The sequence below is a fragment of the Taudactylus pleione genome, unplaced genomic scaffold, assembly GCF_031769625.1.
Source record: "Taudactylus pleione unplaced genomic scaffold, aTauple2 ptg000198l, whole genome shotgun sequence".
In the NCBI taxonomy this organism is placed as follows: domain Eukaryota; kingdom Metazoa; phylum Chordata; class Amphibia; order Anura; family Myobatrachidae; genus Taudactylus; species Taudactylus pleione.
This window is the reverse complement of record NW_028284600.1, coordinates 14360328-14374327: the sequence shown is the minus strand read 5'-3', so window position 1 is coordinate 14374327 and position 14000 is coordinate 14360328. Positions and strand designations below refer to the sequence as shown.

At 42.2% G+C, this 14000-nt stretch overlaps 1 protein-coding gene across 1 annotated transcript in view; it reads left to right on the top strand.

Moving 5' to 3' along the window:
* Nucleotides 1-9396, top strand: part of KIF11 (kinesin family member 11) — a 45235-nt gene extending 35839 nt beyond the window's left edge. Inside the window, exons 15-23 of the mRNA XM_088476994.1 lie at nucleotides 936-1108; nucleotides 3168-3293; nucleotides 5975-6133; nucleotides 6916-7043; nucleotides 7196-7475; nucleotides 7809-8031; nucleotides 8172-8323; nucleotides 8769-8876; nucleotides 9015-9396. Coding sequence (XP_088333120.1) covers nucleotides 936-1108; nucleotides 3168-3293; nucleotides 5975-6133; nucleotides 6916-7043; nucleotides 7196-7475; nucleotides 7809-8031; nucleotides 8172-8323; nucleotides 8769-8876; nucleotides 9015-9137 — 1472 coding nt within the window. The 3' untranslated portion in view covers nucleotides 9138-9396. The remainder of the gene's footprint in view (nucleotides 1-935; nucleotides 1109-3167; nucleotides 3294-5974; nucleotides 6134-6915; nucleotides 7044-7195; nucleotides 7476-7808; nucleotides 8032-8171; nucleotides 8324-8768; nucleotides 8877-9014) is intronic.
* Nucleotides 9397-14000: the final 4604 nt, after the last annotated feature.

Genomic DNA, 14000 nt, shown 5'->3' with positions numbered 1-14000 from the left:
TAGCAGAGGAGTATAAACTTATCACTGCCCGTCTATGGGGGGCATTCAGTTAGGTGCGAAAAGTCCTTATCTGCGGAAAAGTTTCGCCGGTGACATCATTTCGCCAGGTGAAAACCTTTCACGTATTCAATTCCCAAGACTTTTCGCAGGTGCAGAAAGTCAATGCATTGGAATAGGCGCCTGTGAAACCGGTCGAAAGTGCAGAATTGGGTTCTTGGGGCGCAAGAACCACCCAGCACCCTTGGGACAGTCCCCCAAAGGTAAACTGTCAAAAAAGTAAATAAAAAAAATTAAGAACACCCTAGAAAAGAACTTTCATTTTGGGGACAAACTAAAAAACGAGCGAAATAGACTCCAGGGGGAAGTCCCCAAGTATGCCCCAGATGTTTTTAAGATTGCAGGTGTTTGCGGCAGGTGGATATTTTTTATTTTTTTTTAAACTTCACTTTAGCAATTTTAAAGTATGCTTGCACCCATTTTTATGTACCCCAAATTTGCTAGGACTACTTTTTTTTTTTTCTGCAAAAAAAACCTGCTAAATACTATTCTTCACCACTTAATTAGCACTATTGAGAGCATTTAAGTACCCCAATTACCTTCAGCAGGGCTATTCGGGGCTATCTATAGTGATCCCCTTGTCAATGCATCTTTTGGGGGCTCTCAGGCTGATTTCCCCAAAACTGACAGAACTTTTTAGCTGGTTTTGAAATCGCCGGGTTCAGTTTTCGCTGATTTGGAATTGAATATGGGGACGAGCGCGATTCCTTTCCGCATGGAAAACCAGCGATGTCAGAGCAAAGTATGGGACTTTTTGCGGCTAATTGTATATGCCCCTATATGTGAATGTTTCTAGTGAAGCTATTGTAGAATATATATTGGTACATATTGTTTAGTAATTTTATGGTTGCATTTTTTTTATTTATTTTTTTTAACAGAGGACCACCTGACTGTCAGCTCTGCCAGATTAGAGGCCACGGCTGCAGCAGTAACCACATCCTTTGGTAGTATTCAAGAAACCGTTTCAAAACAAGTGGCTCAGAGCACTGATGAAATATTAAAGCAGCAAGGTCTGTCCTGCCAGGCAAAGGCTGACCTGCAGAAACTTATGGTGAGTCCGTAGTGTTCTGAAGGGAATGCGAGGATTGTTAATCTCTTCCGTCTGTGTAAAACCTGCTCCGATATGGGATATAGACCTGATGCTTATACACAGAGAAGGTAGCAGTGTTTTGGGATGAATACAAAAATAGTAAATAGTCACTGCACACAGGGGATGAATGAAATGAGCGGGGTATGCTGCATTTACACAGAAGGGTGTCCTGTCTTCTAGATAAGTACAAATGGTAAAGAGTAATCAATGCGCACAGAAACCCCTCTGTCATATGTAACCCAGTGGTCGACCAAAAAAGCTATGATGTTATTGTGAAGTAAATCAGATTTTTACTCAAATTCAAACATGTACAAACTGATAAAACAAGGAAATTAAAAAGAACTCTGTACGTCAGGTAAAGGCCACATAGAGCGATCTAGTAGGGGTGGTTAGCGAGAAACTATTTAATGCGTAGTGAGGTTAAGTTCAAAGTGCCACTAAGAGCGCTGATGGGAATGTGAGTACACACAAGTCTGCTCGAATAATGTCACTGTACACTGTGATGGAAAAACAGTGCTCCTAAATCTTCGGTGTGGAGCGGCGTCTCGCTACTCACCCTAAGTCAGGGGTCTTCAACCTTGGCCCTCCAGCTGCTGTGGAACTACACATCCCAGCATGCACTGCCACCTTTTTGATATAACAGCATGCTAAAACTATGGCAGTGCATGATGGTATGTGTAGTTCCACAGCAGCTGGAGGGCCAAGGCTGAACACCCTTATGGTGCTGTGGTGTGTATTCCGTTGCTTGGGATGGCCACCGGTGGGATTTGCAATGGGCTGAGGGTGTTGGGAAGCAGGGGCTCCGGACCGGGACACACGCTGACCAGAGCTACACAGACAGCCCTCTCGTTGTGTGTCTGAGCCAGTGCTGTGTCCTCTGCCTGGGGAGGGAGTGTCTCTGGTTTTGATGGCTAGATCTCCGCCGGCGCATCCCCTCCTATTGAAGAAGCTCACCCGCACAAACAATGGTTACGCCGTCCTTTTCTGCCCTTCGGTGCGCCGGTGGAGATCTAACCATCAAAACCGGAGACACTCCCTCCCCAGGCAGAAGACACGGCACTGGCTCAGACACAGAATGGGAGGGGTTATCTCTGTAAGATGCAGCTCAGGTCAGTGTTGTCAGTCTGTGTCCCGGTCTGGTCTTTTGGGATGAATCAATATTCATGAGATTGAAGCCTTCCCGTTCTCTAGGAACTATTGACGCAAAGCACGAGTACTGATATAAAGATTGAACAAATGGCACCGAATGTTGCCGGTTCCTAGAGAAAAGATTTGTCTAGGTAAAGTGCTTGCCTAAACTGTTTAGTCAACAGATGCACCTTCAAAGGTTAATTAGACTTATAGCCTGTTCTGATTGTATTTTGGAGAAATTAAGAGACTACTCCTTTTTATAGTGTGATCTTGATGAATAAAACAATATTATACACTAGAAGATCATTTTTATGTAATTTAAATAGGGTTAGGTGCAAGCAATCAAAGTAGTAAAATTACCTTTCAGATACAGGCAGTATATTCGTTAAGTAAGGTGTTTTTTTTTTGGTTTTTTTAATTGAACACTTGCATGCTTCATATGTTTTTGGCAATGAGGATGCAGCATGGCAGTGAGTACAGTAAAGGATTGTAAATAGTTATCTGAATCTCTGTAGCTGCCGCCAGTTTGAGAATGATTTGAGCTCTGATTCTGCTACTGGTCCCTCTAAGCTGTGTGCTCTGAAAATGAGTTTTCAATCTAGTTTGAACTCCCCACTGATTGCTCCACCAACACCTTCCCATTCTACCTTATATTTTTATCAAGATGTCGAGAGCCAGCATTAGGCCAATCTGCGGTGTAGAACTGATATTCGAAAACTCTGTTATAATGAGTTTACTGATAAATGGATATCAAAAGAAATGCACTTGGCATTAGACGGTCCATGTAATAAGTTTGCACAAGTTTCAGCTTCGTATCCTAATCCAATTCTACATTACTGTTCTGCCTCTCCTTTTGATATTTGTGTAATATTCCTTAATATTTTTACAGGCTGACCTCCGCTTCACACTGCAGAAAGCTCTAATTACAGATATGTTGCCAATTGTAGCTTCTGTTTTGGATTTAAATTCTCAATTGAGCCAATGCTCGCAAAACTTCTCAGCTGTTGCTGACCAGGTAAGTTGATTTCTTCTTGTAATATCTGAGAAATAATAGTTAGCAATGTTTGTTCACTAAATGGTTACTTACTACCCATTTTAATTGGGGTAAATTGGTAGGAATTTTAGTTTAAAGAGTAATGAGCTCCACCCAGAGTCAAAATCCGATAGAACAGTGACTCCTACAATAAAAGTGCTCACACGTTTCCAGGCCTCTGGAAGAAAAAGATTTCTGCTGGTAAATGCTTCCAAGTCTAAAGGCTGACTGATTCAGTCCTTCCTGATATATGGGCATTTGCCAGGGGACAGAGCACTTCCTCCATGCTTGGTCTCCAGAGGGAAATCGGGCAGTCTTGGTCGGAAAATCGCCTGGGTCCAAGATCTGCTGACAAGCCCCCTTCATGATGGGCTCTCATCACACCCAGACTCTACTGTGGCTGGGGCTCGAATTCTGCCCTTCCAGGACAAGTGGATTAGATGGTCTTTGGATGCATGGGTCTGCAATATCATTGTTGCCAGACCTCCACCCAGATGATTCTTTAAAGCTCTGGCTCTCTGAGTTCCTATCAGAAAATTGGTTCTTATGAAGGCTGTGCAGACAATCGGATCATCAGAAATTGGCTGCCAATGCTGGCTTTGTTGCAGTACAAGGGTGTGAAGGTCATTCTGTACTTGGACAACATTCCGCTCAGAGTGAGGTCAGCCGACATCATTTTGGCCTATCTATGCCTCAGTGACCACATTGGCGTCGCATGGCTGGCTAATTTACCAAAGGCCAGCTTTGTTTCAGCACAACAATTGGTTTTCCTGTGTCTATTTTTCAACACCAGCTACCGGGTGTTTTTTTTTTTTTTTTTTTCCTCCTGTGGGAGAACTTTTTGATTGGTCCAGACCCTGGTCAAAAGTGCATGAAACTGCTATGGGGGCTGGTTTCTCACTTGAAAGCAGTGCAGTTTGCCTGCTTCCATTCATGACTGGTCCAGTTTGAAATCTTGGCCAGGTGGTCGACGTCCAATCATTTCTCGGAATCCCAGATGTTCTGCCTGCCCACAAGGGTCCAGCAATCACTGCTGTTGCTAAAAAACAAAACCTGAGCAAGGGATGTCCTTTCTCTATCTGAGAATGGACCATGGCCAGCATAGATTCTAGTCTTTGGTCTTTAGGGGTAGTGATGCTGTCACTACAGTTCCAGGGCCTTTGGACCCCAGAAGAGGCAACACTTCCCATCAATGTCCTCAAGCTATGGGCGGTTCTAAAAGCTCTTAAATTACCTCAGTTCTTCCTGAGTGGCCGAGCCATACGGATCCAGTCGGTCAACGCAATTGCTTACGTTTTCCACCCTAGGGGAAACGATGATGTTTTTTTTGCCATGCAGGAAACGGCCACGATCGCGTACTGGATGGAAAGCAGTGTCCCAGTTGTTTCGCTAATTTACATTCTGTGGATGGACAAATGTTAGGTGGACTTCTGAATTGCCAGGCAATTCACACGGCAGAATGGCCCCTCTAGCCGGACATCTTCAGGCAGAATGCTGGCAGGTGGGGACAGCTGGTGGTCGGCATAATGGCTTCTCAGCTAAACCAAAAAGTGGATTCTTACCATGCGAGGCCCCGATGTGGTGTTCATAGATGACGACATGATATATATATCTGTTTACTCCAATTTCCAAACTCCTTCAGGTTCTAATAAAGAACAGTAAGGAAGAGGTTCCCGCCATTCTGGAGGTTGTGATATGCAGACATCCTAAACGTGTCTGCAGAACCTCTGTGGTGACTAGCGCTCATAAACTGTTAAGTCAGAGTCCCTTCTTCCGTCAGGACTTGATCCAACTAGTTGTTACGGCATAGATGTTGAGGCCATGATCCTCCACTCGAAGGTGTTTTCAGAAGAGCTTTTCCACACCATAAGAGCGATGAAAACGGCTTCATCAAAGTTTTACCAAATTTGTCCCCTGTGTGGCGTAGGAAGTAGGGTGTTCATTCTTCCTTGTTCAAATAGTCGTGCCTCCTATTCTTTTTGCAATAGTGACAGAACGCTGGGTGTTGCCTTGCCTCTCTCATGACGCCAGTGTCTGCAATATAATTTTTTTTTTTTTTCCGTGTAAGGCCATAACTCTGGACCTTTTTTTTTTTTTTTCAAGATGACCTTCATATTCAACTTATGTTCAGTTATGGCTCTATTGGACCTTAAGTTAGTTTTGATCGCAATTCAGAGGTCTGTTTGCACTTAAGTTGCTTACTTGAAAAGATTCATTTTTGTTATTCTCTTCTGAGAGGAGGGTGGCTGAGCTGGTGGCACTGACTTGCAGTTTTCCATGCCTCATCTTTACGCAATGAGAACTGTACTGTGTACTGAGACTTTCTTCAACCAGAAGTAGTGTTGCGGTTCCACCTCAATCAGGACATAGTCATACAGACTTTGGTGCCAGACCAGTTGTTGGGTAGTGACCAGTCACTTCATCTCCTGCCTGTGGTGAGGTCCTATCTATATGTAGAAATCTTCATCTTTCTGCAAGACAGACTCTCTTGTTCTTATTCAATGCTGACTTTGAAACTGTTGTAAATGTGAAGCATCACAAAATGGTGATATGCCTATAATTTGCTTTGAAATATGATGTATTCTTTCGTAATGTTTGCACGGTTTATGTTGTGAGTTTGTAATTTTTTGTTTTTCCACATTACTGCGCTTTTTACCTAATAGGTTAGTTCCCATAAAGAAGAAATTAACGTGTTTTTCGACGATCACTCTATGATGCTGCACAAGTTGCGCCTGGACTCTACATCTGCCTTGTCCAGTCTTCAGGCTGAGTGCCGGCTTTTGGAAGAGGAACTACAGGTTGCCGAGACTCTGCATTCAGAGGTACCCTCATATAACCACAATGCCAACAGGGGCAACATGCGAGCTCATATTTTTCAGGAATTAGATGAAAAATGTTAGGGATGGAATTGGGGTTGTCTTAAAATTTTTAATTTAAGGACTATACAGTGACTGGCGAAGTTGGCATGTAATTAAAACAAATTTATTTGATTTGACAGATTTCATGTAATTTTAAGTAAAATCTTCCCGTTGCCTTATATACAGTAGTAGCGCAATCCTTTTGATGGCTAGCCCAATATACAGTTTATCAGTTCACTAAAAAAACCTGCAACATTGGTGTCTCATGCCAGTAATTTCATTCCTTATTCCTTTTGAATTGGCTGATTATTGCTTTGGTTCAATCTGGTCTTTGGTTAGTCCCTTTTTAAATAACATTTGTACTTGTTTTCCCAATGTATAAATGTCACAATTTTTCATACTTTAAAGTTACACTAAGATGCTATGAACGCTCTAAGTTCTTGTTCTATGTAGTAAAGATCACGTAACTTATGGGATTGTTTGGCATGTGTGTGCTGGTGGTTGCCGGCGTGAGCTGTAAATCTGTACCAGCAGCTGGTGCCAACAGGTAGAATCCACAATTGGAAGAGTTTTTCAGAAATTAGTTTGTTAGTGAAAACGATGGGTGAGATGCCATCATTGTGATTCATTTCTCCTTGAATTTGCACGTTACATACTCGTTACCCTTCTATCCAGCAATCCCTCATCTAATATATAACTTGCATCATTCAGTCTTAATCCTGACCTTGTAATAACGTTTTATTTAGGGAGTGAACATGTTACAAAACCAGCTGAATCTTCTCTCCATGAAAACACATGAGAGCTTTAAGGGACTTCGTGCTAAAAGAGAGAACCTACAGAAATCCTCCGGTTGCTTGCAGCAGGATCTAGATAAGTAAGTTCTATACACTTTCTGTCTGTAAGATGTGTGCCCACCACATAACACACTTACACCATTGCAAGAATACTAAAATATGCATAATCCAGCCTGAACGAGAAACTGCTCAGTGGCCCCTGACTTGGAGCCCTATAACTCTCTCATTGCAGTGTTACCTCAGAAGCCATTGAGCGTACTTCCACCCACCACAAGACATTTGGGGACTGGTGTGGAGATGTAGTGAGTGAGATCGGACAACTGGCAGAATCCAACCTCAGCACTGTAGAAGAATCCACGAGACAGTGCGAGAAGCTCAGCAGCAGCATCACTGCCATATCTCGGGAAACCGAGAACTGGTGGGAGATTACTAGCAACAAAATGGCTTCCATCTCTGAACAGCAGGAGAGCTACTTACAGATGACCAAACTGCAGATTGGGCAGTACCAGAAAGTAAGTACATGGATACAGATCTGGACTGCCAGTGCCCTTACTCAAGACTAAGTTTATTTGATGGTTTCCGCAAGACTGTTTTTATCTGATGGTTGTTGGGGAACTTTGACTATCTCGTCCATCTTCTCTCTGTGTATCTTGGGCTGCCGTTTAATTGCCCACTTACTACTTGTGCATGTTTGGCCTTAATTGCAGCCTGTAGTTTACCGTGGTATGTTTTTTTTTTTTTTTTTGAGAGGTGGTTTAAAGGACCAGAATGAAATAATGTCTTATTTGCCCGAGTAGTTTTTAATAGGGACGTTGCAATAACTGTTGAATGTGTATTCTCACCAGGACATAGAGGACAGCTGTGGCTCCTCGGTTGGGCAAGTTACAGAGATGGTGACCCAGCAGAGTGCCTCAGAATACAAGGCATTATCCAGTTTGATGGAACAGGTTAAGGATGATAAGGAGAAGATTGGAGAGCAGAGGCTAGAGCTTCAAGAGCAGGCACAGACTGGCCTGAATAAAGTTTACTCTTACATTAAGGAAGAGTTGAAAAACGACATCCCGACAGGTGAGACACCAGGAATAAGATGGTATATTTGCTTCTATACAATCAGTATCTCAAAGCTCCAATGTGTCCTGCACCACTAGTGCATAGATGGTGGTACGAACTAAAATGTCAGTGACCTAGACCAATTTCTATACTTCCAGGCACCACACCTCAGAGGAAAGACTATATTTGCCCCTCTTCACTCATTAAGACAAAACCAAGGGAAGTTCTCCGAGAACAATATAGGAGACAGCAGGAAGAGTTGCAGGTTGCTATATCCAGTTTCTCTATAGTGGAGGAGCCTGAGGATCAGGTATGTGGCTGCGCAACTACAGGAGGGTTCAGTAGTGTTTCATGGACTTTATGCTTTTATAATTTACCCTTTTTCTAAACTTTTTGTCTGATGTCCACTCTGACCTCAATCTGCCATTGTTCAGGTGTCTGGGACCGGTTTTGATAGTCAGGCAGCTGGGTTTTTTTTTTTTTTAAGGCTAACTATACTTGCATTTCAAGGAAGAAGAAAAAAAACAGGACTGGAACAACTTAACTTTTTTATTTTATATAATCCTATAGATTTTACTGCATTTTTTTTTATTTTTTTAGATCTAATAAATTATTAAAATGGATCTCTCCATCTTTAGAAATATCTGACCACCTTACATTTCAGTTTGTATAGTTGCCTGTACATCAACAAATGTCTTTGCAAGTTTCTGTCCTTCCAGTGTAGTTCATTTTCATGACCAATTCTTTGTAATCAGGATTCGCTGGAGGATGAACCGTGTGTTAATGAAAGTATCATGAATGACAAATCCATCATAGATCTCAACGTCGTTTGCCAAGAAAATGGCGGCGTTCCTTTTTTCCAGGTAAAAACTACCGTTTTATATTTCAATGCAGTGATTTATTGTAACCTGTAGGTAAATTTTTTACTAGTGGGTACTGCTTTGTGTACGGATTTGTGAAACCGCCTTTTGATTCGATTTTTGTTTCCTCTGTTTTAATAGCAAAAGAAAGGACACAGAAAAGAAAAAGAAAACAAAGCAAATTCAGCTATTTTAGACCGATTGAAAATCACAGAGGATGGGGAACTTCCCAAATCCAAACTGCCTCTGAGAATCCAGAACTGAGCTGTGGCTCTTGCCGTGTAAATAGTGCACCCGCCTCACTGAGAACTTTTTTTTATACTTTTATCATCCTATGTATGTGTCTTTTCAGTGTTGCACATATTGGTTATTTTATCACTTCTGGACTTTCTTTTTGTCTCTCTGTCCATGTTACTGTTTTTAATATATATTTGTCAGAACATTAAACCTCACCAGTGAATTTACTTTTGGCAGCTGAAACAACGATTCTGCAATCAATTAAATTTTCTATTTGCTGAATAAATAGGTTTTCCTTCCATTTTATTCAATATGTGGAGAAGAACCGATAAATTAATTTGCAAATGGATATCCACAAATTTTGTAACTTGTGGCCTGAAGTGACTAATTTTCTGTGCAATACTCATTTGCACTCCATAAAGATAAAGCTTCTGGGGTTTTGGGTCTTGCAAAAACACCAATGTGAGACACATTTCTTAAATATTGACCTGGCTACTGTGGAGCCTTGGGAATTTGCTTCTGGAGGAGGAACACACCGATAGAGGGATAGATATCATACTCCAAAAGGTGGTAGCCACAGAATACCCTGACTGGTGTAACACAGTAGGCACAAATGCCGACGTTACAGCGGAGTACACAAAGTGGGGAATCTTAGCATGCCACAAGGTACACTGATGCCGTGGCACGGTTTGTGCAACGCGTAGCGTGCAATAAGGTACATGGAGGTGTTGGTACTTGTTGAGCATTGCATAACGTTCAACAAAGCACATGGATGTGTTGGTACTGTTTGGACAGCGCATAGCGTGCAGTAGTGTATACAGAGATGTCATGTATAACGAGTTACACTTATGTGCTTGCACTGTGGGGACAGCACGTAGCATGCAATAAGGCATGGATGTACTTGCACTGTGGGGACAGCTTGTAGCATGCACGGAGAGGCACAGATGTGTTGGCACTATGGGGACAGCACGTAGCGCGCAATGAGATACACGGAGTATATTGCAATAACCTTGGAACTTGAAACTAGTTGATCAGAGGAGACAACGATAAATGCAAACGTGGAATTGGCGCAACAAAATACCTAGTCTAAGACCCACTACCAGACTTCGCCAGGAATCCCTGCAAGAGGATATGGACTTTTCTCAGTGAGGACCCAGTTCGCAGCCTAGTGTAGATGGTTCTCACCCTGATGGCAACAGTGATTAGCTAGCATGCCTGGAAATGTGGGTATGGATCTGCTGCTGTCGAGGAATGTGAACACCCGAGTTTAAACAACCTTGGAAGAAAACTATACTGGATAGTATAGTTCTGGAGCATGTATGTAGAACACAATTGATGCTCTGTGCACTCCTCCAGCACCTGAGCAGGTTCTTAAAGTGGCTGGCTGATGGGTCATTACTCTCATGAGTCATCTGTGCTGGAGGTCAGTGGTAACACCTGAGAGAAGTGTTATGTCATCTCTAGCCTGAGACTAAGCCCAGCTGGTTTCTGTTAAGGATTCTAATTGGGAAGGCCTGCAATCAGTGGCCAGCTGAGTGTTGGAGGCAGGCCATTGGTATCCATGATTGTTGGTTCTCACAGTTTATTTAGTACTCATACCAAATTAGGTACTGCTGAATCTTTCCTTTGTGTTTTTTTGATAGAAGGCTGCACTCTATGCTATTGTCTTTGTATGTTTTTTAATAGTTTTTTTTATATAAACAATAAAGGCTCATCTCAAAGTTTGTCCACCACTGTGTCTCTGGGCAGAACTTGTCGCAAGTCATTTTGTTCCTTCAGTTAAGTCAGGCTGGTGTTTTGGAGAAGACTGGATGACATGTGTCAACCTTTGTTTTGATCTTATTGGCTGGTGAAAAGTTGTTTGGCGACACAGTGGTGGACATGTGCATATGTTTTTTCGGGCATATTACACAATGTCTCTGCCTCTTATATTTTATTGAAAGGTACTCTAGAAGGAAGGTGAATGGACACTGGAAAGATCTGATATTGCTCCTGATTCAGATAACCCTTAAATACAATATAAAGCTTATGAGGGCCATTGTCATTTTGAAAGCACCACGGTTTATGACAAAAGTAAAGGATAGGGAAAAATGTGAAAATTTTGTGCTGCTAAAGCATGGAGTGTAAGACTACACATATTCCTATCTTAATGCTTGTTTGCTATAGGATGGTTCGGATAGAAATGTGAAGACTTTTTTTTATTTTTTATAATCATATAATTTTATTGGGGTATCAATACAAGAGAAACAGAAAAAAAACAGTGCAGTCCCCAAGGAACAAAATAAACAGTAAATATTCATCATACAAATAGATAGGTAACAAGTATACTGATAATGAAAATGAACTTTTCCTTTTTTCCCTCTTTTTTTTCTTTGTAATTCCTTAAGAAAGTAGCACAGAACAAAGAAACAAAATATCAAGAGAAGAAAAATAAAAAAAAATATAAAGAGAAAAAAAAAATAATTGAGTAGGAAAGTAAATAAATACAAATAAAAAATTTGGAAATTATGTAGAAGAGAAAATAAAATTAAAAAAATAAATAAATTCTATAAATAAAAATTAGGGAGTGGAGAGGAAGAGAGCGAGCTGGGGGGATAGAAAAAAGAATTTGAGAGGGAGAGAGAGAAAAGAGCAGAGGGCAAATAATTATGAGAGACCAGGAGGGGTTACACCCTGGGAGCCATACCAGGGAGACCAGATTGCGTTAAACTTGTCCATTTTGGCCACAAACCAGATGCAGTTGAGAAACTGTTGACTAGTAGGAGGGAGTGGTTGTTTCCAAGAGCTAGCAATCTGATACTTGGTGGCACAGGAGATGTGTAGGGCCAACTTATTCTCATGGTTGGAAAGTTGACAGATCTGGGCACACAGGAGCAACGAAGCAGCAGTAAGAGGGGAGGCATAGGGAATCATTGACAATATAGTAGAATGGACCAGTAAGGGACAATATATGGACAGGACCACCAAATATGGTAGAAAGCCGACTTGTCCACATTGTCTCCAACAAAGGTTAGAAGAATTAGGGTATATTTGGTGAAGACGCTCCGGGACAAGATACCATCGAGTGTACACCTTATAAGAGTTTTCCTTAATGGAGACACTAATTGAGCATTTCGATATATTAAGGCGTATAGCCTCCCAAGTGTCTTCTCCCAGAGAGGTACCCAAGTCTATCTCCCAACAACACTCATGGGTCTCTAGGGGCGGGCTATCCTGATCTAGTATAGAATGATAGATCTGAGAAATTAAGCCCTTTTCCGCGGGTCTATAAATACAAAGGCGTTCCATAGCCGTGGGGTTTCGTAAAGCGTCAAGAGAAGAGAGGGACGAATGGACAAAGTGGCGAATCTGGAGATACTGGTAGAAACAGGACTGCGGTAAAGAATGTATCTCCCGTAACTCAGTAAAAGAATGGGGGGCAAAATTGCCCAGGATGTGATGAAAGCGGATGATGCCAGCTGCAGACCATGTAGAGATCATATGGGGCGAGTGGCCAGGGAGAAAAGAAGGGTGAAACCAGAGAGGTGTCTGAGGCGAGGGGTGAGTAGACAGAGAGAACTTAGTATCGAGAGAGTCCCATACAGATAAAGTAAGAGAAACTGATGGGACCAAAGAGATAGAGAGAGGTCTGAGTTTTCTGGGGAGCCACGGTAGGTTTGAGACCGATGGAGTTTTGGTGAGTGTTGATTCAAGATCAACCCATTGTTTGGTTCCCTTTGGAGAGTGCCAGGAGACTAATTGACTAAGTCTAGAGGCTTGGTAGTATTTGGATAACGAGGGGAGACCTAGGCCGCCAGCTGAAGTGGTCTTAAAAAGGACTGCTCTACGTATACGAGGTCTTCTGTAATTCCAGATAAATTTAACATAACTTGCCTGTAAAGAAGATAGAACGCGGGGAGGGACTGCCACAGGAAGGGTTTGGAAAAGGTAGAGGAGTTTGGGAAGGACATTCATTTTAATCACGGCTATACGGCCTGTCCAAGAGATAAATAGAGAGCGCCAATGAAAAAGGTCTTGTTCTATGGCTCTAAACAGAGGGAGATAGTTTGCCTTGTAGAGACCGTGATAAGATTTTGTCAGGTTGACACCTAGATATTTAATAGATTCCAAACGCCAGTTAAAATTGAAATGAAGACTGAGGAGCTCTAGAGACGACCTCGGAATATGGAGGGGTAAAGCTTCTGATTTGTCGTTGATTTTATAACCGGAAAATTGTCCATAAAGGGAGATTTCTTGGAACAGATTTGGGAGGGAAATCAAGGGGTTGGTGAGAGTAAGGAGGACATCGTCGGCAAATAGAGAGATTTTATACGAGGAGTCGCCTACTAGAATGCCAGAAATGTCTGGATTCCCTCGGCTCTTACGGGCCAGGGGTTCAATAATTAGAGCGAAAATCAGCGGGGATAGAGGACACCCCTGCCTAGTGCCATTTGAGATGGGGAAGGAGTCAGAAAGAAGACCCCCTGCAAGAACCGAAGTAGATGGGTTATGATAAAGGGCCCTAATGGCCTGGAGAAATCTACCATGAAAACCGAAGCCAAGAAGAGTGTTAATCATAAAGGGCCAAGAGACCCTATCAAAGGCCTTTTCGGCATCAAGAGCAAGAAGGAGAGAGGGAAGTTTAATAGAGTTTACATGATGTATAAGATCCACTGTACGCCTAGTGTTATCGAGGGCTTGTCGGAAGGGGACGAAACCTACCTGGTCCGGATGAATAAGAGAAGAGAGAATGGGGTTGTCTATTTGCCAAAATTTTTGCAAAAAGTTTGAGATCCGTATTTAGGAGGGAAATTGGTCGATAGTTACCAAATGGGGGTCCTTACCCGGTTTCGGGATAACTGTTATTTTAGCCCTGGTGGTATCAGTGGGAAAAAAGTTACCTTCAAAAAT